The following is a 26,186-nucleotide window of genomic DNA, read 5'->3' as shown; positions in this document are numbered from 1 at the left end:
CTTCAAGATGAGAGTACTGTGTGAACGTCTCTGTCATTTTTTTTTTTTTTTGGTGAAAATATACACAACAAAACGTACATCCGTTCAACAATTTTTCCATGTACAGTTCATTGGTGGTGGTTTCATACTTCACTTTGTGTCACAATTCTCACTCTCTCTGCCCATGTTATTTCACCACCTTTAACTTAGACTCGCTGCCCCTTACAATTCGTGTTCATGCTTTAGAGTTACTGTTTTCATTTTGATGTCGTATAGGTAATTCTTTAAAAGGGTGCAATGCGCAAGGCAAACATTTATTGAACTGAGCTGTTATTTACCTTAAAGATGACTTCATGGAGTAGTTCTGGTTTCCAGGCAATAGATTTGGGGTGTCCCTCTAGTTTCAATGTATCCATAAGTCTGGTTGACGACAATAATTTGAAGTTCTGTTCCACAATTTTCCTCCTTTTGTTCAAGATCCATCCATTGGGTCCCTAATCAAAAGGTTCAGTAATAGCTGAATATATAATAGTGGTAGCTGGACACCATGCATTTCTTTTGGACCCATGACAGGAAAGTAACAGTTCATGGAGGCAGTTAGACCCGCAGGCCATTTCCGTCTCTGATTCCTGGGTCATCTTCTTCTTCTGTTGCTCCAAGAGAGTAGAGACCAATTGTTCTGTCACTTTTTTTTTTTTTTTTGCATTTTATGATCACACAAAATTTTTGGTTGTTTATTCCTTTTTAGTAATTCTTCATTAGATCAAAGAGGCAGTTGATTATGTTACTTGACAATGGTTATGTAAGTAACATTGGCACGTGAAAACAATGAATTGGATATTAAAAAATGACACATTTTAGGGTAAGCCTGATTTCTATTTTTCATTTCAATCTCTTTCTAAAACGTGAAAGTGTCAGAAAGGAGTCAAGCATCGAAAGGAGCACTAAGGTTCAGAATCCTGGGTGCATTCTGCCATTGTTAGACTTGTGGAAAGACCATGCTTTCTAACGTGCAAATAGGGCCAAACTTCTCCCACTTGACTGTGCACAATAGCTGGGGACAGAAAACTCTGGTGGTGTAGTGGTTAAGAGCTATGGCGACTCACTGAAAGGCTGGCAGTTCAAATCCACCAGGTAGTCCTTGGAAACCCTGTGGGGGAGTTCAACTCTGGTCTATAGAGTCACTATGAGTCCCACTGGACGGCAACGGGGTTTTTCTTTTTTTTGGTTTCGTATTCCCAATACCTGGCATAATGCCTGGCACGTGAAAGTAAATAAATAATCAAGGAAACTGGGGAAGCCTCTGTGACAAAAAATTCTACCTTTAGTCCTGAACCTTTCATTCGTGCCTCAACGAACCGCTCAGTCCTCAAACCTTCTCCTTGGCCAGCTCCACCCTTTCACTCCAAGGAGAGAGAAAAAAGTTACTTAGTTGAAACCTCTACTCCGAGTTCTGGGAACCTTCTTTGCTGCTAAAGAGGCGCAGAGTATGGAGATGGGGCTGGGAGAAGTGGAGCATCTCTGAGCAGCAGAGCAAGATAGCGTCCCAGGGGGCAGGGGGCTGGCGTGCTCCCTTGGTTACTCCGGCCCCAAACTTGGAAACAAATCGCGAACGAGCGCGCTGGAGGACCGACGGGACATCTCCGATACGTGACGGGGGACTCCAGCCGTCGCGGAGAGGAACAATAGGTCCCTTTGATCAGGGACCCAATAGATAATAGTCACGCGAGAGGCTTCCCCGGGAACGGCATGGACACGGACGCCCAGGACGACGTGCCCACCACCAGCCGACTGCTGGAAGACATCAGGCGGCGGCTGCTGCGCGCCTTCCAACGGGCGGTGCCACGCGCGGGCTCGAGACGGGCCCGGGAGGCGGCGGAGGCGGCGGCTGAGGCCGCGAGCGAGGAGCGTGGCTGGGCGCGCGTCGAGGGCGCCCTGGCCGGGCTACGCGCGGAGCTGGTGAGCGCGCGGGCTGGGCGGCCCGCTCCTGGGCTGCTCCTGCGGGGTCCTGTCCTCGCGGATCTGGGGCCTTCCTTGAGGATTTGGGGAGGCTTCGGGGAGGTCGTTCTCAAGAAGGGAGGGAGGGCATGTAGCGAGGGAGAGCTGCGCACTGGCCTTGATCTTCCTGGGACGCCAGGTCGCACCCAGATAAGGTGTTGGTCGCCCTCACCTCCCCAGCAGCATCTGGGAGGGAAGGGGCCCTGCAGGACCCACGGCAGGGTGCTGGCACTCGTGGGGCCTGAGAGTCTGCAAGTGACACCAAGACCCTAGTAACACCTCTCCAACCCGTTTCTGTGCTTTTCTACGCTACAGAGAACTTTTCGTATGTGTATGTATGGCCCTTGAAGGAAGAAATTTGAATGAAGTAAATTAACGCAGGATTGATGGAACGTGTATTCTATCCTCAGTTCGCTCTTTATATCACGCAAGTTATATCTTTCCCTTTGGTTAGAATTCAGAAAACTGGGAATCAGGGGCGGATTAGCCAATATGCAAGGTAAATACGGGTACTTACCTTGCTCACCAGATCATTTGTAGTGAACAATTTCACAAAGATTGTGGTGAAACCCATATGAAATTGTTCACTATCAATTAGTAAGTAAGCACAAGTAAGCCCGTGCTTACCTGTGCTTATTGGGTCATCTGCTGCTGCCACGGGTTATAAATTTGAAAAGAATCTTTGATTCTGCAGAAAGGTGCTGTGGGGTTGAGAGAGAGATGCCAGCCACAGCTAGAGGCAAAATCCTTGATGTGGTGAAAAATGTGAAATTGTTCACTACAGATGATCTGGTAAGCAAAGTAAGCACCATGCTTACCTTGCCTGTTGGATAATCCGCCCCTGCTGGGAATTATAGTTTGTTTCGTAAAAGTGTAGCTTTTGGACGTTATACAAGATAAACCCTTGTGGTCGAGTTGATTCTAACTCATAGTGACCCTAGAGGACAGAGTAGAACTGCCCCATAGGGTTTCCAAGGAGTGCCTGGTGGATTCGAACTACCAACCTTTTGGTTGATACCCATAACTCTTGACCACTACACCACCAGCATGTCCTATTCACGATAGGCCTGAATATTAAACAGGTGTTTAAGAAAAAAAAAAAAAACCCACCGCCATCATAGCGACCCTATGATAAATAGGTGTGTCGGTAAATATTTTAGATTACTGTTTTTAATTAAGAAAAAACTCTAAATTAGAAAAAATTGAAAATGATAAAATGAGTGGAACAATTTAGACTTTAAGACGGTGTTGCCTGTGAATCCGTGTAGTGGAAACCTGACTTGGAACGTTCTTCTAGTTTGCACTTAATACTAGTAAAATATTAACCATTAGTTTAGAACAGAGTCAATCATCAGTAAATCGTCTCACTTAAAAATCTTAACAGAATATCTCTCGTTTCTGAGTTTAGGAAGGATAGTAGGATAGTAAATCTAATTTTACCCTTGTTAACGATCTTTATCTGACAGGGTTGTGTTATCTGCTGTCCAATCATATTGAAGAAACACCTGGTTTTCTCACTGAGCGGCTGGCTAGTGGAGACACCTGATAGCAGAGTTACATGAGTGTGTGCCGTGAGCCAGGAAGCCAAACCGCAAGGCTGAGACCCCGCTCAGCCACCATCTCTGTGTGGCTGACCAGGATATTTCACTACCCCCTCTCCCCCTCAGTTGATTCATATTTAAATCAAATGAAATTTTATTGAATGAACTTTGAGGCACCTTCCAACCTTGACATTCTAACAAGTTGCTCCATCAGCAGGATTTTAGTCAAGTTTTGTATTGGGGGCAGGGGTGGGGAGTAAAACTCTAAACAGATGAGGGTTCAAATCCCAATGTTAACGTTTACTGGTGGCTTTGAGAATGCCAATCAGCAAGTGTGAGTTTTAGCTTTTTCATATGTAAAATGAAGATAGAATCTCTTAGGATTACATAATGTTATATACAGTGCCTATAACATAGAGGGAAACCCTGGTGGTATGGTGGTTAAAAACTAAGGTTGCTAACCAAAAGGTCGGCAGTTTGAATCCACCAGGTGTTCCTTGGAAACCCAATGGGGCAGTTCTACTCTGTCCTATAGGGTTGTTATGAGTCAGAATCGACTGGACTGCAACAGGTTCGGTTTTTATAAGAAAGATGCTATTTATATAGCAGCTCTTATAACTGTGATGTTGTTGTTGTGTGCTGTTGAATCAACTCCAACTCATAGCAACCCTGAATTACAGAGGGTTGCCCAATCTAAATGGGAGCAGATTGCCAAGTCTTTTCTCCTGCAGAGAGATTGGTGGGTTCGAACTGCCAACCTTTCGGTTAGCAACTGAGTGCTTAATTATTATAATAGAACCTGGAGACAGACTGTACAAAATAAAGACAACACATATGTATCAAAATTTTGTTTCAGTCTTTGCACTTAAGGACAAAGATTTACCCCAGAAAGTACCAGAGAATTTTACACATACTGCGTTCCTGGGCTACAGACCATGGTCAATATCTTGGTCAACTGTTTCATCAGTGTGTGTGGCTGGTCATGAGGAAGAGGCAAAAGAGTGTGGATGCTTTAGCTTAACATCATCTCTACTAGAAGTTGTTGTGGTTGTTAGGTTCTGTTGAGTCTGTTCCAACTCAGAGTGAGCCTATGTACAACAGAGTGAAACACTGCCTGGTCCTTTGCTGTGCTCACAATCGTTGCTATGCTTGAGCCCATTGTTGCAGCCACTGTGTCACTGACCCTCTACTTTACCAAGCATGATGTCCTTCTCTCGGGACTGATCCCTCCTGATAACATACCCAAAGTATGTGAGATGAAGTCTCGCCATCCTACCTTCTAAGGAACATTCTGGCTGTACTTCTTCCAAGACAGATTTGTCCATTCTTCTGGCAGTCCATGATATATTCAATATTCTTCACCAAAACCATGATTCGAAGGCATCAATTCTTCATTCTGCATGCATATGAGGAAACTATGAGAGTAGTTTCTGGTAATGGTCCATTAACTGGATTTCTATAGGAATCGGTATATGTCCATACATGTATCTACATGTATGATATTGGGGTGATATTTGTGCAAGGAACAATGATGAATAAGTTCTATTAATTTACAGTTATATTGTTATTTATATTAGGTTTAATTGTTATTTTAATTGATCTTAGTGGGATGCATTGATTCAAAGGTCTATGAGTAAATTTCAGGGATTCTGTATACCTAAAATTGTGTGCATAATTTTGTATGTGCATAAGGTGCATTTTTTTCCAGAGAAGTTCATAGCTTTCATCAGATTCTTAAAGGGATCCACAATCAAAGAAAAATTAAAAAGCCATGGGTGTTTGAATTTCCTAAATAGGTGTGATATATTTTACCTCATTTAGCTGGTGAACAAGTACCGATAATTTCACCCAGTGATTCTTGGCATGAAAGTGCAGGATGAATATTCAACAGTTCCATCATTTAGTCATTCATTCACTCAGTCTTTCGACAAACACATAGAGAATTTACCATGTTGTGTGCCCAGGAAGTGCACTCACAGTTGGGGTTACAATGATGAATAAGAAACAAACTCTGCCCTCAAAATCATCAGTTCAGTCTAGTTTGTGTGTTATGAGAAGCATGTGTACAGAACACTGTGGAAACACAAATAAGGGGCAGTCTGGGCAATCAGGGAGGGCTTCTGGGAAGAGGTGGCATTTGGCTGGGGTCTTGAAGGGTAGATAGGAGTTCAGCAGGAAGAGAGAAGGCAAAGAGTGTCCTAAGCAGAGGAGGCAGAAGGAGATATCATTCAGCATGATGTTCATTTAGGGACCAGCAAAGTTTCTAACCAGCTGCAGTGCAGGCTCATGTGGTGAGAGGGCCAGGAAATGAAGCTGAAAAAGTAGGGCAGGATTATAGAGCATCTTGTGCCCCCGGAGAGAACTGAAGCGTCCTGTAAGCACGGTGCAGGTGCAGGGTTTTTTGTGGTGGTGCTGCCGCTGTTACTGTTTGTTTGCTGGATATTCATTTACTTTATTCTTTGCTAATAGTTACTGTCAGGGAAGTGGTACCAGGTGCTGAAGAACGGAGAAAAATGTCCTAGAGGAAAGCTTAAGATAATTTTATCCCATGATTTTACGCTGTGAATTGGGAGGGGGCCCCCAGTGTTTGACTTTTACCAGGAGAACTCCTGGGTGTATCCTGGAGTCGTTTCTGTCGGCAAGTTGATGATGTGTTTTAAGCAGAAAGAGCAAGATCCTCAGGAACTGCGTTAAACAAAGCCTTAATTTAAGAAATTTGCAAATGGTTGATCAGAAGTTTTTAGCTGTAATACAAAGATTGTTTTGGACTAACCTTTGTTGGACTGCTTCTTAGATAAACCGCCCTAGGCATCTATGTTTGAATACAGGGAGGCCCTTCATAAACCCCAATTGGAAAAAAAAAAAAAATTGGAGGAGGGTATAAATCAGCCTTACTATATAATAAATTTCATTCTAGAGTGAAAAGTGTTAGATTATATAAGTACACATAACTGTACGTGTGCCTCTGAGGTGTTGTCAAATGTTTTTGCTCGGCAGGGAGACCATTTAAAATTCTGAAAACTTAAAATGGCAAGAAATCAAGTAAATGGGCCTGGGTCCTGGACGCTCAGGTGGCCCCGGGGGGCTATCCTGTAGGTCATAGAGTTCATAAAGATAAATTATTTCCTTGCAGATCACATGCCATTGCTTGAAAACAGCCTTCTATGCAGAGGTATTTTTCACATGAACAGCTTCGTGCATCAGCTACTTTTGTTTTCATTTCCAGGCCATTTCAAAAGCTATCTGTATATCCGGGTTGTACCTTGCCCTTGTCATCTGGAAAGTGAGTTTTATAGCCAGGCCAAACAGGCAGGACTGGAGAATAAAATGAGAAATAGATCTTCCTTGATATCTTATTTTCCTTTCTTACAAAATGCCTTATTTTTCCTGTGCAGTCAGATAGTGGTTCATTTAATCTTTATCTCAGGCTAATAAAACACCCTCGCCCCCTTTTTTTTTTTTCTTAACTTTTAGCTGGAAATGCGTTTCCAAAACCGTCGGCTGGCCAGAACTTTACTGGATTTAAACATGAAAATGCAGCAATTGAAAAAGGAGTATGAACTGGAAATGGCATGGGAATCTCAAGGCCCGGAAGATAATGCTGGGAACCAGAAATAACAAAATGCACATTTGATGATCTGAACCCTAAAAAAAACAGAGACAACTCCATTCTGATGGTAACATTATGGATGCTTTGTATAAGCTTTTAAGGGCAATCTGGAGACTGAAAACTCAGACGCCACAGGGAAGTGACAGAAAGCATCTAAGAGAAGGCAAAGTGGAACATGGTGTGTAATCAAGTTTTAAATTTATTCATTGTTTTGGCTGGGAAATAGATATAAAAATAATGTATCGAAGAGTGCCTTAATACCAATCCCCAGCATTCCGTGTGTGTCAGCTTAACTTTCTGCCATTACCTGAACTTTCAGAATCTGTGCTCGTTTAATGTGATTTTTTTTGGTTTGTCCAGTGTCCATCCAGTATTCCTCATTTTTTTTTTTTTAAATTATGTCTACCTGAATTCCAACCAGGTCTCCAGGTGACCCAAGTGGTTTGCCCTGGACTACTGACCAAAAGGTTGATGGTTCGAACCCACCCAACAGTGCCAAGGAAGAAAAGCCTGGCAATCGGCTTCCGTAAAGTTTACAGCCAAGAAAATCCTTTGGACCTGAGCTCAGTTCTACTCCGTAACACACGGTGCCCCCATGGTTGCCAAATAAAGTGGGTGGCAAGGGGTTTGTCTTTTTTGTGTGTGGGGGGGGTGATTCAGACCATTCCCTTTAGATCAAGTCTGCCATTCAGGTTGCCCCACCTCCCTGGATATAGTCATGCAAATCAAGGCAGGCTAGTCAGTTTTTCCTTAGGATCTTTTGAGCTGGAGCTAAGGGAAGAGATAGTATTCCCTAATGGTAGAAGCTGTGTGTGGGGGAGGGCTGGGTGGGTGGGGATTGGAAGCTCCAGGTAGCCACCACGGGAGAAAGTGCAAGCTCTCATGAAGGAGGTTGAAACTGAACCACCCAGAGCACAGAAGGGGAGAGAGAGAGCTGCTCTCTCTTGTCCCTGGGGTCAAGCCGTATAAAAACTCAGGCCTTGCGGTTATCTGGTTATATGAAATACTCTAGATTCCTCCTGATAAAGTTCCTTTTTCTAAGTAAATTGGAGTTGAAGTTTTATAACTTGTATCCAAAACTCCTTTGTTAAATTTTTAGTCGTTAAAATGGTTCTTATTCTTGAAGTGTATCTAACCACACCTTAAAAATGCTGCCTTTTTAATGCAAAAAATATAGTGAATAAAACAGCCAGAGATCTAAATGATATTTAAAAAGTTTTTATCTGTAAAAAATTAATTTATAAGTATGTACGTAATCTTAACAGTTAATAAAAATAGTTCCTGAAGACAAAGGAGAACAGAATGGATATGGTCTTTCTCTTTTGAAAATAAATACAAATTGTTTTATGTGTGTGAGGATTTGAGAATTATCTGGACCAAGATTAGTTCGTAAATTTTTTTTTTTTTTTTGCTGCAGTAAGCAAATTATTCCAGCCTCGAGTTCTTAATTTCTCCTCTCTGTAAAACTGAGTTATTACCACGTTCAACTTATAAGAACTTGTCAGGTGAGCTTTAGGCAGCATTCTGACACCTGCCCGCTGAATTTCTTGAGACATTCTGCATGTGAGCTTTTGGTCTTTAAGTATACAGACTGATATCTTAAATTTTACTCATAAAACAGATATCCTGTGTGTCTCTTCCCCTTAAAATTATAGCACTTCTGAGGAAAGAGTTGGCGGAGTCCTTTGTCGTCTGTTCTTTGAAAAAGATTCTACTTAGGTAATTGTTGGTGCAGCCATTTTCAAGTACATTTTTCAAGTTAATATTTAAAAATCATTGTGACGTTGTCTTCAGAAAATACTCAAAGTGGTTCATTTTAGAAGCCCAATTCCTTACAGAATACAGAGCTGCTGACATTGGCTAATATTCATGTGAATAGTTGGTTATACTGATAATATATTGGGAATCAAAAGGAAGGAAATTGAAAAGACAGCTTCTGAAATGGATGCATTGTGTTTTACTTTTTCAGACAAAAAGTGTCCACCATTTTATTGCAAAGTTTTTGGTTATCACTTTTTTCCCACTGTTGTTCAGTGATGAACCTTGAATCATGCTATCTTTTAGGGGTGATAGCTGTAGAAAGAGAAACTCTTTCTTTCAAAAGTATCTTATTTTTGAAAGTTCTAATCAGTGGAGTTGACCTGTCCAACATGAAAATACAATAGAAGCTTGATAAGCGAGATATATTTGTTAGTAAGGGGGCATTGATGTTCTGTGGTAGAATTCCCGCCTTCCATGCCAGAGACCTGGGTTCAATTCCTGGCCAGTGTACCTCATGCACAGCCGCCACCTGTCTGTCAGTGGAGGCTTGTGGGTTGCTATGAGGTTGAACAGGTTTTAGCAGAGCTTCCAGATTAAGAAAGGAGCCCTGGTAGTGCAGTGGTTAAATCACTTAGTTGCTAACTGAAAGGTCGGCAGTTCAAACCCACCAGCCGCTCCATGGGAGAAAGATGTGGCAACCTGCTTCTGGAAAGATTTACAGCCATTATCAATGCCCAGTAAAGTCACTATGAGTTGGGATGGACTCGTCAGCAGTGGATTTTTTTTTCCTCTAGCCTATGGTGGTCTAGGAAGAAAGACCTGGTGATCAGTGAGTGAAAACCCTACGGATCACAGTGGTCCGTTCTGCAGCCCATCATGGGGATGTTATAGAACCGGGCAGTGTTTTGTTTTATTCCGTCGTGCATGGAGTTGCCATGAGTTGACCGCTGACTCCATGGCAGCTAACACGATAATCATTAGTAAATGTTTTCATTTCCTTTTCCCATCCTAAAGTGAATTCTGCTCAAATATGATATCCCTCCCTTTTTTCTTTTTAAAGTAGCAGAAACCAGATGATTGTTTTCATAAATGTTTTTTCTTTGAGATGGGACTCAGCTGCTGTTGTTAGCTTGCTGGACTGTGATCTCGTCAGCTGTGGAAAATGGGAAGGCAGCGGGAAACTTTCTAAGGGATGTGAGAATGTGCCCACGATTATTACATTTTCCCTCTTTCTGAGGATTTCACATAAGCTAGAGCAACAGTGTAACATTTTAAAGAAATATGAGCTGGAAGGGACCAAACTACTGCCAACTGGAGGGGAAAATGAGAGAATAATTATCACCTGAATTGTGCATCAGGAAAGCGGTAACTGGAAAAGGTGAAAAAAGTTAGGTGTTCATAATAAAAGCGGATAGGGAGGGCCAGAAGAAGAGAAACAAAAAACAGTTGAGTGAGGAAAATACGGTGTTCAGATTTTTTGAGATACACAAGTTCTTATAGCTTTAGTTGTGGGGAAATGAAATCCTGTTAGCAGGAAACAGACTTTCGGTATATGGTACTTGTTTAGCACCTACCAGTGAGTAGGTGCCAAATTGATTATGACAATTAGGAGCATCGCACAGTTTGCTGGGCATTAAGTCCCTTGGCAGGTGGTCTGGAAGAACCCACATTTTATTGGGCTTGCCAAACTGCTGCTGTAACAGGTGCTGTCGGAGCTGCCAGCCGGAGACAGATCAGAGGCGCTGTGGGTAACCCCACCGTGGCTGAGCCTGCATCAGAGTAATTACAAGAACCCTATCTCCCCTGGCAGGGTACAGGGCTCAGCTCAGCCGTCAGCCTTGTTTGTTTATCACGGTTATCACTGCCAGAGTCCCTCCCGGCCTTGGGTCTGTACCAGGCCCTACCAGGGGCTGTCTCTCTTGGTTGCTTTTTTTGCTGCTGCTGCTCCCATGCCACTGCCTCTCCTACCTCTCTGGCCATAGTATTAGTGAGATTTACAGTAGGATCAGAAGTAGGGCTAGGGTTAGCGTTGAAAATAGGCTGTCCTGTCTACTTCTGAGTCTCGTAGCCTCTTGTTCTTCCTGAACCAAGTGCTGGACAATATTACTTGGAGGTGAGTGGCCACCTCTGTCTTCGTTTCCTAGTGTTGCTATAACAGGAATACCACAAATGGGTGCCTTTTAAAAGAACACGTTTATTTTCTCACAGTTTAGGAAACTAGAAGCCCAAATTCAGGGCACTGGCTCTAGGGAAAGGTTTTCTCTGGGAATACATTTGGCTCCTTGTGTTTTTTCAGTTCCTTGGAGATCTTGACATCTGTCTTCCCCAGTTTCTGCCTCCAAGTGATTAGGTTTAGGACACACCTTGCTCTGATAGGAGCTCTTTAACATAATGAAGAAAAGCTTATTTCCAAACAGGAGTACATCTGCAGGTATAGGGGTTAGGATTCTGTCACGGGTTGAATTATGTCCCCCAGAAAATGTGTGTATCAACATGGTTAAGCCATAATTCCCAGTGTTGTGTGGCTGTCCTCCATTTTGTGATTGTAATTTTATGTTACGAGGATTAGGGTGGGATTATAACACCACCCTTACTCAGGTCACCTCCCTGATCTAATGTAAAGGGAGTTTCCCTGGGGTGTGACCTGCACCACCTTGTATCTCTTAAGTGATAAAAGGAAAGAGAAGCAAGCAGAGAATTGGGGACCTCATACCACCAAGAATGCAGCACCGGGAGCAGAGCACATCCTTTGGACATGTGGTCCCTGCGCCTGAGAAGCTCTTTGACTAGGAGAAGATTGAGAACAAGGATCTTCCTCCAGAGCTGATGGAGAGAGAAAGCCTTCCCCTGGAGCTGCCACCTTGAATTTGGACTTTCAGCCTACTTTAATGTGCGAAAATAAATTTCTTTGTTAAAGCCACCCACTTGTGGTATTTCTGTTATGGCAGCACTAGATGACTAAGAATTCAACACATATTTTGGAGGGACACAATACATTCCGTAATAACCTCTTACAGCAACCTAAGTCAGGTGCTGCTTATCAGGAGGCCATGTACCCCTCACTCCCTCTTGGTCCTGCCTCTGATGAATGTGGAGGCTTAGGAGACTCAACCTTTTCCCCAGGAGCAATAGTGCCACTGTCTTTCTCTGCTGGGACCAGTGCAGGAGGGGCTAAGTGGAATATAAAGATAACAATGAAATTAGTAATGATATCAACCACCATTCCTGCTCCAGGCATTGTGCTGAGAACTCCTCGTGTATTAGCTTATTGAATCCTCACAATGATTTGTAGGAGTCTGGGACAAGTTTTTGGAGTAGTTTGACCTTGGAATTCAGTCCTGGCTCTGCCACTTACCAGCTCTATGACCCAAGGCAAATTTGCTTTAACATTTTTTTTAGGTCTGCGAAAGGGTCCCTGGTGGTTAAGCATTTGGGTACTAACCAAAAGTTTGGAGTTCGAATCCACCAGCTGCTCCTTGGAAAGCTATGGGGCAGTTCTATTCTGTTCTTATGGGGTCATTGTGAGTTGGAATCGACTCAACAGCAAGAGGTTTGGTTTGGTTTTATAGGAGCAAGTGAAATGGTACTCATTGTATTTAAATTTGAGGAGCTATTGAAGAATCTCAGTGCAGGTTTGGGAGATAGAGTGGCCAAGACTCTTCTACTTCTCAAGTGTTTTTTCCTCACATATCTTCAGGGCTTCTGTGATCTTACCAGTTATCTTAGTTTCCTAGAACTGCCATAACAAAATATCACAGAGTGGGCGGCTTTAAAGAACAGAATTTATTTTTTCACAGTTCTGGAGGCTAGAAGTCCCAATCAGGGCGTCATCTGTGTCAATTTCCTTCTGTGGGCCTCTCTTCCACTTTCTGGTGGCTGCTGGTAATCCTTGGTGTTTCTTTGTTGCTCATAGATGGATCCACCTCTGTCTTCATGTGGCATCTTCCATCCTCCTGTGTGTCTTCCTCTTTTAAAACACCATGTGGAAGGAATAGGAATAGGACCCACCCTACTCTTATATCACCTTATTGAACTTAACTGATAACAACAGAAAATCATTATTTCTGCCAAGCAAGGCCACATTCACAGGCACAGGGGTTAGGACTTCAATATATCTTTTTGGGAGGTACAACACTAGCCTTTTGAACTGAGATCTTTCCTGTGTCTCTTCTTCACAGCATTTTTACATTTAACGTTCTGTTGCCTGCTCTCTGTTGTGATGTTGACTCTGAATAGCCTTTGTTGGTTGACTGATTTATTTACTAAATGTGGGAATAAACACGGGGGAGATATAAAATGAATAGTAGCTACCACTCACCAACCATTGAATCTACCTGGCACATAGTATTATGTGCTTTTAAGACTTGAATCTCCCAACAACACTGTGAGTTTGGAATGATTACTTCTTCCATTTTATAGCTGAGGAGAATGATTATCAGAGAGGTGATGCAACTTGCCATGGGTCACTCGGCTAGCAAGAGAAGTTGTCAAGATTTGCATGCAGGGCTGTGTATGATTCTTGCCATTGAGACCCTCCCAGTCTAATGGGAGAGGCCCATGCACAAGGAAAATTAGAACAGAAGCATATGTGAAGTTGTAGGGATGCTTTTTTCAAGCATGGACAAAGAAGGCTTCATTGAGGACATGCTTTCAAGTTATTTCTTATGTCAGCCTAGAGAAAAGCACTCTATGTCTCTTTTCCTACATAAATTCCTTGGGTGATCTTGGATAAATCACTACACCCTATTCCAGCCTCATTTTTCTCATCTGAAAATGAAATGGATAATTTAAATGACCTCTAAAACATTCATCTAATTTAGAAATCTCTAATTCCAATCCTGTCAGCTTGTAGGAGCGCTGATGGTGCAGTGGTTAAAACACTTAATGGCTAACTGAAAGGTTGGTAGTTCAAACCTACCAACCATCTGCTTCTGTAAAGATTTACAGCCTTGGGAACCCTATGGGGGCAGTTCTACTCTGTCCTATAGGGTTTCTATGAGTTGGAATCAACTCGTCGGCACTGGGTTTGGTTTGGTCTGCTTGATTTTTAATCACTTATTCCCGATGTGTCCAGGCTTTCTGATACCTGTGGTAGCATGGTGGGCTGATGACCATTCTCACTGGCTGCTGGCCATGAAGTGGACTGTCTTGGTCCCAGGCCTTGTCCTGATCACAGCCCCAGCTTTGCTACCTTGATGATAACAGAGGGCAATTCTTGTCACTCTTGGATCCCCTTGGCTCTTCTCACCCACATCTTGACTGCAGCCCAGGGGAAAATGTCACATTTGCACTTCAGAGGGAGAAGAGCATCACTTGGACCTGCTCTGTGTTACGGTTTTAGAAGCAGTCCAGTGAATTGCCTGCCGTGGCAGATACTGCTGGTTGAGAGGCAGTGCAGCATGACAGTCAAGAGAGTAGCCTCTGGAATCAGATGATTGAGTTTGAATCTTGGCACCTTCACTTCCTCACTGTGTTACTTAACATCTATGCACTTCCATTTACTTATCAATAAAATGATAATAATCATACCTACCTCATGAGTTGGTTGTGAAGATCTAATGGTTAGTATGTGTGAAGTGTTTAGAGCAATACGTGGTAAGCAATCAAATGGTGCTTATTGTTGTAACAGCCTACCCAACATTTTCTTCATCTTATTGCCTATTTCCACTTTCCTATTGGAAGTGCCTGATTCCAAGATGGAGAGTGAGAACGACGTTACTCATTTTTCCCAGCTTCCCTTGCAGCTCAAGGTGGCCATATGACCCAGTTCTGTCCAATAAGACATAAGGAGAAGTCTAGTAGGGGCTCTGGGAAACATTTTTCTTCATTACAAATGGAGAGATAGGAGATGAGCTCTCTTCCTTTCTATGTCTTCCTTTTCTGCTTACAAACCTTGTCACACATTGTAAAGCTTAGACTCGAGGCAACTATTCTGTGACCAAGATGGGAGACATAAGGACATTCTGAAAGTGGGTGGATAGAAAGATGAAAAGAAGCAGTGTCTTTATGACATCATTGAGTTGCTGAAACCAAGCCTGAGACTGTGTACCTATGGCCAGTCTCATTATGTGGGACAATGACAATAAAAATAAAACTCAACAGTTTAAGCCACTTTAATTTGGGTATTTAGTTTGCAGCCAAAAAAAATCCCAACTGGTACACTTAAACCCCAGTAACCTCCTGGGATGAAGGTTCATCGTGGTCTGTTGTCTGATTGTAACTGAATGTCATCAGAGACTTCATTTGGTGGCTTAAATGTTTCACACACCGCTTTACTGAGGACCCATCCTACGCAATAGGAGACCAACTAAAGCATATTGAAGGGAGGCTTGTCTGGGAGAGACTGTCTCTCAAACCCCATGAAGAATCGGGAATCCTACCATAAATGTTCTGTTGAAAACATTTCACCGTGCTTGTATCCCATTAAGGATGTCCAAATACTATGGAACCTACTACCTACCCGATTTCATTAGGGATACCATTTTATTTTTCAGCACCTAGGAAAAGTTGGGATAAAATAACTTCCTAAAATGTCTCAGGGGCAAACTGGCATCAAAACATGGTAAATTGTTTATTAGATCTTAAATCTTTATATCAGGGAAGTTTAGCAAACTGTCAAATAAATAAATAAAAGCCTGAAACTGAGTTTCTATAAAAATTGTTTCTAAATTGGTATTGAGGGTGCTAGCCTCTTTACACTTCTGGAGAATTTGGTTAGGAGTTTCATGCAAAGAAATATCCAAGATTTCCAGGTGGGATTGCCAGGTTGCTGACACCAGGGCCAATGTCCCCTGACCTCTGCCAACTTTTGTACTAGTTTATGGTTTAAAGTTTACCAGATACTTTACACTTTACCAATTGCTTTCCAGTTTATAGGTTACCAGGTAGGGTTATAGCCAACATAGCTCATTAAACTCAAAATAAACCACTGAGGTAGGTGGCGCTTGATGCTATTGAAATTTGAGGAGCATGGCTAATGCTTGTCTGTCTGACTTTGGAAGCATCCTCCTCATCCTGCTTCCCAACGCGTCACTCACCCTGAGTAGGTGGTACTGTCTCCACACAGTAGTACAGAGTAGGGAGTCAGAAAATCCAGTTGCAGGCCTCATCTCTGGGCAGAACTTTCTGTGTAATATCTGATGAGTCACTGATATTTTTGGGCTTCAATAACCTCATTTGCAAAGTGAGAACGGAGCTCAAAATAACCTTTAAGATTTCTTCCAATGTCTGAAGTTGTTTTTCTGGGAGCTAGATATGTTCTTGAGTTTATGTTGGCAATAACTATACAGCAGCCCAGGTTTAACTGTGGAGAAAGTGTTAGATTAAAGCAGGTTTTAGATTCTGTCACACAGATGCAGAGGATGGACAAGATGGCAATGAAAATGAGAACTTTTCAACAGTGTGAATGTAAAGATGGTAAATCGTGGAATACAAATGTGGTTAGAGTAGGGATTAAAGATGGAAGATCGCTGATAGAAAGAGGGACAGTAGAGGTACCTAAGGGACATGTTGAAAAATAGTTATACTAAGAAAAACTGAGTAAGAGTCAAGTCAAAATAACAAGAAGTTAAGGTGAGAGTATTAGAGTCCTGGATTTGTGATTCCATAGCTGGAGCAGTTCTAGGTCATGACAAGTTCTAGGATGTGACTAAAGTGGGGTGCAGAAAGTCATTGGAAATGAAAAGTTTAGGACAGAGATGTTGACGGGTTGTTGTTAGGTAGCATTGAGTCAATTTTTTACTCATAGCAACCCCTCGTGACAAAGTAGAACTGCCGCATAGAGTTTTCTAGGCTGTGATCTTTACTGGAGCAGATTGCCAGGTTTTTCTCCCATGAAGCAGCAGAGTAGGTTTGAACTTCCAACCTTTCAGCTAGCATCTGAGCACTCAACAGTTGTGTCACAAGGGCTCCTTAGAATGATGCTAACTAACCACCACAAAAAATTCATTGGGTTTAAAAGCAGAATAAAAATAACAACGTATTAGTTTCTTTCTTTTTTATCCCATGAAGAATTAAAGAAAATTGATTTAACATTTTAAATCAATGAAATTGATTTCTTTTCAAATTGAATTGATTTTAATAAGCAGCAGAGATTTAGTTCTATTTTGAAACTTGAATTAAGTCACCGTGAAATGTTCCAAAATTAAATTTATCTTTAAAGCAGCAAATGAAAAAAATTCAAGTCTAGTCCATTTTCATCTTCTTTGCAAAATTACAAATGTCTGGTACCAGTTACAAAATGACCAGGGTCATATGCATGGGCCTTAAGACATGTATCAAAAATGACCATGATTGGCAGTGTGGTCACATTTTCTTTTGATGAGTGATAAGGGGGTGATTTTATTGATTTTGAACAGTTTCTATCACTCATTATATGAATGGCAAACCTACCTACACCAAAGATGATAGAATGTACAACATAATTAGAAAAGATTCTGCCAGTGCACAGATGGTCCTACACATAAAAGAGTGGCATCTATTATATTGTACTCCTAAAGTCATTCAGCAACTTATAGGAATAGTTAAAGAAATTAAGTGGAACAGTTTGGAGGAGAGAAAACTTAAGGATTAGAGGATAACTATTTTCACATAATTAAAGAGCTATCATGGACACCATCCTTATAGTCGGTCAAGCACCTCTCCCCCACCTTGGAGTGGTTTGACATGATGAGTCCAGGAACTCCAGAACTCATGCCTTTGAGGTTGTCCTGGGACCTTGGTGAGGGGATCAATTTTGCTGAATGGTAGGGTATTTCTTTGTGTGAGATTGGGCAACCAGAAAGGTGCTGACACACTGACTTTGGGTTATTCTCATTCCTATCAGACACACGAAAGGCTCAGGGCTACGAAAAATCCAACACCAGTGCTTGGACATTGAGCCATATTGTGTGTGCCCATGCATTAGCTCTTGCCGTTCCATGATCTTGTTCTGACCATACTGTACCACCAATCTATAGCAACCAAGGGGATCTTGCAATGGAAGTGGCAGACTTTACCCTGTGTCCCCTATTTCTCCAGCACCCAGGGGAGTCACCTCTTCTCCTCTGCAAGCTCCATGCCCTGTATTGGAGAGTTGTCCAGATTTGACTGTGTCTATTTGTTTTATTGTTTTCAAGGGCTTTTGCTCCACAACTCTAATGTGCCCTTATCAATATCATTTCTTACCTTCTTCAATTGATGTAGTGACAGTGTGCTTTCCTAAGTAGCTTTTAAGCCATGCCAGATGAGGGATGGACCATTGTCTGCTGCAACTTCATCAATCAAACTCATTGATGCTCTTTTTATTAATTTTTTCTTCTTTTTTCCGTGTTTCAAATGGCTTCTATTGCCATGGTTTCGAGTTCATTAATCACTTTTCTGAAATATCTAATCTGTGATAAAACTATCCATTGCGCTTTTCATATCACACATTGTAGTGTCATGTGGAGAAGTATTCTTTATCTTCCATGTTTTTACTTGACTTTTTGAACATACAGAATACTTTTATAATAACTGTTTCAAAGTATGTATTTGATAACTAATTTTTTAAATATCTATATCAGTTCTAAGTTGATTTCAATTAATTACTTTTTCTCCTCATTATGGCTCATATTTTCCTGCCTCTTTGTATGTCTAGTAATCTTTGATTAGCTGGCAGACATCATGCTTTTATTTGTTGAGTGCTGGATATTTTTGTGTGCCTGTAAATATTCTTGCATTTTTTTTTTTTTTCTAGGATGCAGTTACATTACTTGAATAACATTTGATTCTTTCAGTTCTTGATTTTAAGATTTGTTGGGCAGGCTAGAACAACATTTAGTCAAGGGCTAATTATTCCCCACTTTTGAGGCAAGGCCCAATATTCTGCAACTTGTGAAGTTTTCTAGCCTTGCTAGCAAGAACAGGCACTATTGCCAGTACTGTGTAAACACTGATGACTGTTCCCTTTTACCCTTTCAGATGGTTCTCCCTCTGGCCTTGGCCAATTCTCCTACATGTATACATTGGTAAGTATTTTGGTGAATACTCAAGGGTGATCCTGTGAAGATTTCAGGGGTCTCTTTCTGTACACTTCCCTCACCTTTCTGGTATCCTGTCCTGAGATTCATACTTTTCTCACCTCCTGGACTATAGCCTGGACACTTTCCAAAGCAGTAATCTGAGTCAATTATAGTGATCCCCATGTTTGTTTTACATCATTCAAAGATCACCATCCTTTGTTGCCTAATAAGTAGGGCCTTGAAAACCATTGTTTCATATATTTTTCCTTTTTTGGTGGTTGTTGTTTTGGGAAGGAAAATCAATTGATCCTAGCTGAAGATGCCTATCTCATCATCTTTTAGAGATTGTTGGCTTGTGACCTCACTTGTTAGAAGAGCAGGGCAATTTTTTTTTTAACTACTACACACAATTTCTTTTGCTTTCTTTTTGTTTAAATAAATATTTGAAGTAAAGAATACATTACATAAAGCAATATGCACGTATAATAAGCATATAGCTCCATGAATTTTCACAATGTGGACAAATCCTTGTAATCAACAACATTAATCATAATATTAACATATATGATAAATTAGGAGATAATATATATCATATTACCAGCAACATAGAAGCTTCCCTCAGGCCTTCTGGGACCAAAAAGAGAGGAGCAAATTTGATCTTCACCTTTTTTTTGAACATTTTATTATATTTTAGGTGAAAATTTATGTAGCAAATTAGTTTCGTATTCAACAATTCGTACACAAATTGTTTTGTGACATTGGTTGCAGTCTCCACAAAGTGTCAGCACTCTCCGTGTTACTACCCTGCCTCCCCTGTTTCCATCTCTCCAGTTTCCCTGCCCTTCCTTGTCTTCTCATCTTTGCTTTTGGGCAAATGTTGCCTGTTTGTTGTCTTATAGTTGATTGTTTCAGAGCATAATCCTTACGGGTATTATTGTTTATTTTACAGGCCAATATATTATTTGGCTCAAAGGTGACCTCCAGGAGTAGCTTTAGTTCCAGGTTAAAAGGGTGTCTTAGGGCAACAGTCTCAGGGGTTCCTCCAGTCTCTATCAGTCCAATAAGTCTGGTCTTTTTTTATGAATTTGAATTTTGTTCTACATTTTCCCCCCATTCTAACCAGGAACTTCTATTGTGTCCCTAGTCAGAGTAGTTAGTAGTGGTAGCTGGGCATCTTCTAGTTCTTCTGGTCTTAGGGTAGAAGAGGCTGTGGTTTGTGTGGGACATTTAGCCCTGTGGGCTAATTGCTTCCTTGAGTCTTTGGTTTCCTTCACTCTCCTTTGTTCTAGACAGGAAGAGACCAATAGTTGTATCCTAATCTTCACCTTTTTTGAAACGGTGCTTTTATTATTGATAGGAGGAGAAAGAAAGTTTAACAGATCTTGTTTGTTTAAATTGATATTAATCTAGGACTATTTTCAGAATAATCTCTGGAAAGGAGATAATTACTGAGGCACACTCTATAAACTCATTTAAACACTTGGCTAGATATATTTGGGATATGTATGTGTATTTGTGTTTGTTCACGATTTGTGTCTACTTGTTTAGGAAACTCAAATAGGTAGAATCTAGATGAATTATACAAACATTGAAGCAAATGAATATGAGGAACTGAGGGAAATGCAGGTCTCGACATCTTTAGTGTTAGGAAAATCTCCCTGTCTTAGCTATCTAGTGCTGCTTTAACAGAAATGCCACAAGTGGGTGGCTTTAACGAACAGAAATTTATTTTCTCAAGATTAAAACCAAAAAACCAAACCCAGTGCCGTCAAGTCGATTCGGACTCATACTGTGACCCTATAGGACAGAGTAGAACTGCAGCATAGAGTTTCCAAGGAGTGCCTGGTGGTTTCGAACTGCTGACCCTTTGGTTAGGAGGCATAGTACTTAACCACTACACCACCAGGGTTTCCTTCTCAAGATTAGCAGGCTATAAACCTGAATCCAGGGCACTACCTCCAGGAGAAGCCTTCCTCTGTCTGCTCTGAGGGAAAAAATCCTTGTCTCTCTTCAGCTTCTGTTCCTTGACTCCTTGGTAATCTTCACGTGGCTTGACAACTATCTTCCACCATCTGTGCTTCCTTCCTTGCTTGCTTAATTTGTTTTACATCTCAAAAGCAATGGGCTTAAAACACACTCTACACTGCCATAAAAAAAAAAAAATAGCCTCATTAAATACAACAAAGAAAGCCGTATTTCCAAATAGGGTTAGATCCAGAGGTATAGGTGTAAGGATTTACAGCATATATTTTAGGGGTACACAATTCAATCCATGACATTCCCTTTAAATATTTTTTGCCTTAAAGAATATGCAAGATATTAAGGCCTGTATACTGTTATGACTTGTTTTGTTTCCACTTTTTTTATGGCTTGCCTGTCTTTAAATAATGAATATCCTTAGGGCTAAAGGAAGAAAGATGGAAGAACAGGATGGAAGGGAAGAGGGAGAGAAAGTGAGAAAGAGAGAGAAAGAAAGAAAAAAAACGGAAAAGAAAATCCAAGTACAGCTATTTGCTTATTCACTTACTCATTAAAGATGTTTGAGTCCTCTCTATTTATACATTAATACAATACTTTGTTGTAATACCTTGTTATGACAACCTACAAAAATAAAAGACAGGAATGAGAAAGTGGAATGAAGAGAAGTAAAGACAGGGCAGAATAACCGATGCCAGGATAAGATCAGTACTTGGAATACCAAGTTCTGGATATTTGCAAGCAATGGGTTGGATATTGAGCCTCAAGCTTTCTAGCAGCTAACAACAACAACAAACACAAAAATCATTGAATCTTTTTCTGGTGTGCTAAAAAAAAAAAAAGATAAATTACTTGCAATACATGTGCCTAGAAGCTGAAACAAAGTTAACTCACTTTTTTGGCTCATTAACTGTAAGGTAATTAAGTCCAGTGATGGCTGCCAAAAATGATGTCTTTTGGCTTTAGGATAGTCAAGCATTAGGCCGTATAGAGCAGTAACTAAAAATAAGGGCCAATTTTCTGTGTAGGCTAATCCTTGGTTATGCCAATAAAAACCATGACACCTACACATCAAAATATGGTTCTCTCAGTTCTCTAAGTAATCTCTCCCTTTCCTCTGCCCCATTTTAACCTTCTCATTTCACATTGATATCAAGACATTAACACGGACTTTTCACCATTATAGTTTTCGTTCTCCTGATTCCAACACAAAGCTGTTCTTATTGATGCTCGCTCTAGTCATGGTATTAAGGTCACGGCATTTTATGAGCATCAGTAGCCTGGGAGTAATTGAAGTTTATTCATTTTAGCCTATAGTTGATTCATGCTCACAGAATCAAAAATCAACAAAAGTCACAAAAATCCTAACACAGTTATTCACCAGGTAATAAATAGTATAACTATAGTCATGTCTAAAGACTACCTGCTTTTCAGGTATGACGCTGCCATTTGAAGGCCTAGTTTAATGAAAAGGAAACTGACATGCCCTTTATTTAGAAGAATTATTTAGTACGTGAATAGGTCAATAGTTTGCGGCCAGTATATGGTTGTCATTTTAATACATGAGGTAGAATAATTTCTGACTCCCATGTGCCAAGGCAGGCGCAAGGATCATAGAAAAAGTTGAAGGCATCAAAGAACTCAGAGGGACCTCATACCACCAAGAAAGAAGTAGCAGGAGCAGACCTGGTCCTTTGAACCCTAGTCCCTGCTCTGAGAAGCTCCTAGGCCAGGGGAAGATTGATGACAAGAACCTTCCCCCAGGACCAATAGAGAGAGAAAGCCTTCCCCTAAAGCTGGTGCCCTGAATTTGGACTTCTAGCCTCCTAGACTGTGAGATAATAAATTTCTGCTTGTTAAAGCCAAAAATAAAAAAGAGGAACTCAGAGTTTGGTGGAAAAGGCAGACAAGTTAGCAAATACTTATAATCTAACATGACGGTGTTAAATAGAGATATGTTGTTATTGTTAGTTGCCACCAAGTTGGCTCTATTTTGTACAACAGAACAAAACAGTTTCATTTGTACAACAGTATTAAATGTTGCCTAGTCCTGCACCATCTTCATGATCATTGGTATGCTCAAGTCCATTGTTGGGTTGACTGTGTGTTCTGAATGTCTTCTAACCTAGGGGGCTTATCTTCCAGCACTATATTGGGACAATACTCTGTTGTGATCCCTAAGGTTTTCATTGGCTAATTTTTGGAAGTAGACCACCAGGCTTTTCTTCCTACCCGGACTTAGTCTGGAAGTTCCACTGAAATCTGTCTACCATGGGTGACCCTGCTGGTATTTGAAATACTGGTGGTAGAGCTTCTAGCATCAGAGCAACACCCAAGCCACAACAGTACAGCAAACTGACAGACAAGTGGTGGAATGGAGATATATGAAAAAAAAACAGGAATGGAGATTTATAGAAGCACGTAAATTGGAATAGGAGTGGGCGACGCCAGAAAGGGTTCATCTGAGAACTTAGGGGAACTTCAGGTGCAGCAAGGGAAGGCTCTCTTCATGAAATTGGGGGAAATTACTTAAACTGGGCTTTCTTTACTCCTCTGGAATCCCAGGTTTGAAGGGAACCATAAGGTAGTCTAAAGTTTTCTCTTTAGCTTTTAGGCAGGACAGCAGTTACACTCTTCAACCGTTTCAAGAGGTAGCATATTATCAAGAATTGATGTATTGAAGGAAGAAGTCCAAGCTGCACTGAGGATATTGGTAAAAAACAAGGTTCCAGGAATTGATGGAATACCAATGAGACATTTCGACAGATGAATGCAACACTAGAAACACTCACTCATCTATGCCAAGAAATTTGTAAGACAGCTACCAGGCCAAATGACTGGAAGAGATTCATGTTTGTGCCCATTCTGAAGAAAGGTGATCCAATGGAATGTGGAAATTATCAAACAATATCATTAATATCACAAGCAAGTAAAATTTTGCTGAAGATAGTTCAAAAATGGTTGCAGCAGTACATCAACAGGGAACTGCCAGAAGTTCAAGCTGGATTCAGAAGAGGACATTGAATAAGGGATATCATTGCTGATGTCAGATGGATCTTGGCTGAAAGCAGAGAATACCAGAAAGAAGTTTACTTGTGTTTTATTGACTATGCAAAGGCTTTCAACTGTGTGGACCTTTACAAATCATGGATAATATTGTGAAGAATGGGAATTCCAGAACACTTGACTGTGCTCATGAGGAACCTGTACATAGACCAAGAAGCAGTCATTCAGCCAGAGAAAGAGGATACTGCATGGTTTAAAGTCAAGAAAGGTGTGTGTCAAGGTTGTATCTTCTCACCATACTTATTCAGTCGGTATGTTAAGCAAATAATCCTAGAACCTGGACTATGTGAAGAAGAACATGACATTGGAATTGGAGTAAGGCTCGTTAACAACCTTTGATATGCAGATGATGAAACGTTGCTTGCTGAAAGTGAACAGGGCTTGAAGCACTTATTGATGAAGATCAAAGACTACAGCCTTCAGGGTGGGTTACACATCAACATAAAGAGAACAAAAATTCTCACAACTGGACCAATAAGCAACATCATGATAAACAGAAAAAAGATTGGAATTGTCAAGGTTTCATTTAACTTGGATCCACAATCAACACCCATGGAAGTAGCAGTCAAGAATTCAAAAGACATATTGCACTGGGCAAATCTGCTGCAAAGGCCTCTTTAAATTGTTAAAAAGAAAAGATGTCACTTCAAGGACTAAGGTTTGCCTGACCCAAGCCAGGGTATTTTCATTTGCCTTATATGCACGTGAAAGCTGGACAATGAATAAGGAAGACTAAAGAAGAATTGATGCCTTTGAATTATGGTGTCAGTGAAGAATATCGACTGGCAGAAGAACGAACAAATCTGTTTTGGAAGAAGTACAGCCAGAATGCTCCTTAGAAGAGAGGATGATAAGACTTCGTGTCATGTACTTTGGATATGTTATCAGAATGGACCAGTCCCTGGAGAAGGATATCATGCCTGGTAAAGTAGAGGATCAGCAAAGAAGAGGAAGCCCCTCAATACAATGTACTGACACAGTGGCTGCAACAATGGGCTCAAGCATAGCAACGATTGTGAGGATGGCACAGGACCTGGCAGTGTTTCCTTTTGTTGTACCATGGGTCGCTATGAGTTGGAACTGACTCGAGGGTACCTGAGAACAACAACATACAGCTACAGTAATCAAAATAGCCTGGTTCTGATATAACAATAGACACATAAACCAATGGAATAGAAATGAGAGTCCAGCAATAAACCCATACGTCTATGTTCAACTGTTTTTTGACAAGGGTGCTAAGTCCATTCATTGGGGAAAGAATAGTCTCTTCAATAAATGGTGCTGGGAAAATTGGATTTCCACATGCAGCAAAATGGAACAGGATCCATGCCTCACACCATACACAAAAACAAATTCAAAACAGATTTTAGGACCTGAAAGTGCAACTAATACTGTAAACTTCCTAGGAGAAAAAGCAGGAGCAATGCTGTCAGGCCTAGCTTTTAACAGTGGATTATCTAATATAATAAAAGCACAAACAGCAAAAAACAAAATAAATAAATGGACCCTCACAAAATTCAAAACTTTTGTTCATCGAAAGACTTTACCAAAAAAGTAAAAAGACGAGCTACTGACGGAGAAATATCTTCATAAACCATATATCCGACAAGCTTTTAACAACTAAAATATACATAAAATTTTGACAACTTAACAACAAAAAGACAACCCAATCAAAATGAGCAAAGGACTTAAATAGACATTTCGCCAAAGAGGATGTTCAAATGGCCACCAAACACATGAAAAGATGCTCAGCGTCATTAGCCATCAGAGAGGTGCGAATGAAAACCACAATGGGATACCCTTTCAGTCCCACTAGGATGGCTAAGGTTAAAAAAAATCTGAAAATAACAAATATTGACAAGGATGTGGGGAAATTGAAACCCTTACCCATTGCTGGTGGGAATGTAAAATGATACAGCCATTGTGGAAAACAATGTAGCATTTCCTCAAAAAGCTAAAAATAGAACTACCATATGACTCAGCAATTCCACTCAGAGGTATATACCCCAAAGACTTAAAAGTAGAAACTCAAATAGAGACTTATGCAACGGGTTTTCACTGTAGCACTATCCACAATAGCCAAAAGGTAGAAACAACCTAAATGCCCATCAACGGAGGAATGGATAAGCCAAATGTGGTATATACATACAATGTAATACTACTCAGCCAGTAGGAGAAATGAAGTCTTGATATTTGCTACAATATGGATGGTGCTGGAAGACATTATGCTGAATGAAAGAAGTCAATCGTAAAAGGACAAATATTGTATGACTT

At 40.9% G+C, this 26,186-nt stretch overlaps 1 protein-coding gene across 2 annotated transcripts in view; it reads left to right on the top strand.

Moving 5' to 3' along the window:
• The first annotated feature begins 1,321 nt into the window (after window positions 1-1,321).
• Window positions 1,322-26,186, top strand: part of AARD (alanine and arginine rich domain containing protein) — a 53,591-nt gene continuing 28,726 nt past the window's right edge. The window contains exons 1-2 of one of the 2 annotated variants that reach the window (XM_049853858.1): window positions 1,322-1,938; window positions 6,993-7,940. In XM_049853858.1, coding sequence (XP_049709815.1) covers window positions 1,729-1,938; window positions 6,993-7,136 — 354 coding nt within the window. In that variant the 5' untranslated portion in view covers window positions 1,322-1,728 and the 3' untranslated portion in view covers window positions 7,137-7,940. Of the gene's footprint in view, window positions 1,939-6,992; window positions 7,941-26,186 lie in introns of those variants that run through there. The other variant, XM_049853857.1, reaches the window with a different exon arrangement.

The sequence above is a fragment of the Elephas maximus genome, chromosome 15 (assembly GCF_024166365.1).
Source record: "Elephas maximus indicus isolate mEleMax1 chromosome 15, mEleMax1 primary haplotype, whole genome shotgun sequence".
Lineage (NCBI taxonomy): Eukaryota > Metazoa > Chordata > Mammalia > Proboscidea > Elephantidae > Elephas > Elephas maximus.
Note: the sequence above shows the minus strand (reverse complement) of the source record. Positions and strands in the feature narration are given on the sequence as shown.